Here is a 1,981-nt window from a genome sequence, read left to right on the forward strand (position 1 = left end):
TATATATATATATATATATATATATATGTATATATATATAACTTAATTAGTTATTAGTTATTGTGCACTCTTTAATATCAAGTATCAGAATACCCTTTTAATCACCAGCTAACAGTCGGCATATGCTCATTTAACATTGGAAACACCATAGAAAAGCTAACAAGGTTAGCATGGGGGCCGAGATGGTGTAGAGGCAGGGCAGCCGGCTTGGGACCCGAAAGTCCCAGGTTCGATCCCCAATCACTGCACATCACGTGGCGTCTCTGGGCAGCACGCCTCATCCCCAAAATGTCCCCCGGGCGCTTTCAATAGCTGCCCACTGCACCACCTGGTGGTGGATGGGTTAAATGCAGAGACTAATTTCGCCATTGTATGGAAACATACAGTGCTGACATTGTGATGACATTATTATTATTATTATTATCATGTTTATCACACCTGTCAAATGTACCAATGTCCTTATTAAAGGGTCATGTTTGATCATGGGGGAGTGGTGGCACAGAGGTTAGAAGATCGGCCTGTGATCAGAAAGTCGCATGTTCAACTCTCGGTACCGTCAACCTCAAAATGTGGGTGGAAAAGGTGAAACACCCACATCTCCCTCCACCCTCATTCACCCCACTCTGGGCCCCTGAGCAAGGCCCTTAACCCCCACCATCTGCTCCCTAAACAGGTCTCTCTTGAAAATGAGTTCTCATGGCTCAATGAGACTACCTGGATGAATAAAGGGTAAATGAAAAAAAAAATGTTGTGATAACTTCATCTGTGTTTCACACACAAATTCTTCAGGGTTCGGCGAAGAAAAGATGAAAAACTTGTGAAACCCCACAGCTTTACTGCAACATGTTTCAGAAGAGTTATGGTAACCACGAGTAAAACGACACCGCACAGCAGCTACTCTGCTTTACAACATCTATTTTTGATTTTGGAAATTCAAATAAAATACTCCATGTCTTTGGTGCAATGCATCTGATTTTACCTCCCACCTTTAGTCACAGCTGTTCATGCAAACACCGTTTAATAAATGTTTACCATCAGTACTGCATTGCACCAGTATCCTGTCAGAAATGTGATTTTCCTGTCAGACGTCCCCCCACAGGCTGCACCAGATGTGCCACAGCTAGCTGCTGTAGTGCTTGGAAGTATTTCCAAAGATCTAAAGGTGTATAAAACAGTGTTTGCATGAACCGCTGCGACATTTTTGAGATCGGAGTCGTTTTAAGAGCAGCGGTCCATTTTGGTCGTGGCCATATTAGCTGTTAGCTCGTGGACCGTTCAGAGAGCCCCGCGTCAGAGGATCTGAACTTTTAAGTTTAATTCGGACATGTTGTTTCATGCTGCTCTGTCTTTGTTCACCTTGTTGTTGCAGTGAGGTGCTTCCACACACACAGCTGACTACCAAATTGCCTTCCACTACCAAGAGATAGCCAGTATGCAGAATGGAGCGCCCGAGAGGAACGACACGGTCTCTTCTCCTTTGGGCGACGCGTCAGCAGTTCGTGAACATGCACTGGACTGGTGGATCCGTTTTCCTCGTCCTGGTCGCTCTCATCGCCTCTCACTCCGCCGGGGCCTTATCGCTGGACACGGTGGGAAACGATACAGAAAGTAGCAACGCCACGCAGGACGGGTTTGTCCCAGTTGTGTTCACAGAGGTGAGCCAGATAATCGCCCGGGAGGGGAGCTGCGCACTGATTGATTGTAACGTCACTGGAAACCCTGTTCCCAGCATTCAATGGTTCAACTCGCACGGAGACCGCCTGGACACGCAGACAAGCGGTGAGGAGCTCTTTTCTCTCATCAGATGTTACTTATTAAAACTTGTAGCTTCGTTAGCACCAGCTACTGAAAACACTCTGGACTTTTATTTACTCAGTGACTGAGTAGAGAGAGCCGGGGCACATTCACAATCAGTGCACGCTTTAAACCAGGGGCTCTCAAACTTTTTGAGTTCAGGGACCCCCTCATGTTTATTAAATAA

The 1,981-nt window shown here is 46.0% G+C and overlaps 1 protein-coding gene across 2 annotated transcripts in view; it reads left to right on the plus strand.

Moving 5' to 3' along the window:
* The window catches only part of mfap3l (microfibril associated protein 3 like), a 12,220-nt gene that overhangs the window by 2,366 nt on the left and 7,873 nt on the right, over positions 1-1,981 (plus strand). For both annotated transcript variants that reach the window (XR_005187074.1, XM_037683058.1), the window contains exon 2: positions 1,370-1,779. Coding sequence is in view for 1 of the 2 variants with exons in the window: in XM_037683058.1 (XP_037538986.1) it covers positions 1,440-1,779 (340 nt within the window). In the remaining variant the exon portion in view is untranslated. The remainder of the gene's footprint in view (positions 1-1,369; positions 1,780-1,981) is intronic.

This window comes from Nematolebias whitei, chromosome 1 (assembly GCF_014905685.2).
Source record: "Nematolebias whitei isolate Nwh7 chromosome 1, NemWhi1, whole genome shotgun sequence".
In the NCBI taxonomy this organism is placed as follows: domain Eukaryota; kingdom Metazoa; phylum Chordata; class Actinopteri; order Cyprinodontiformes; family Rivulidae; genus Nematolebias; species Nematolebias whitei.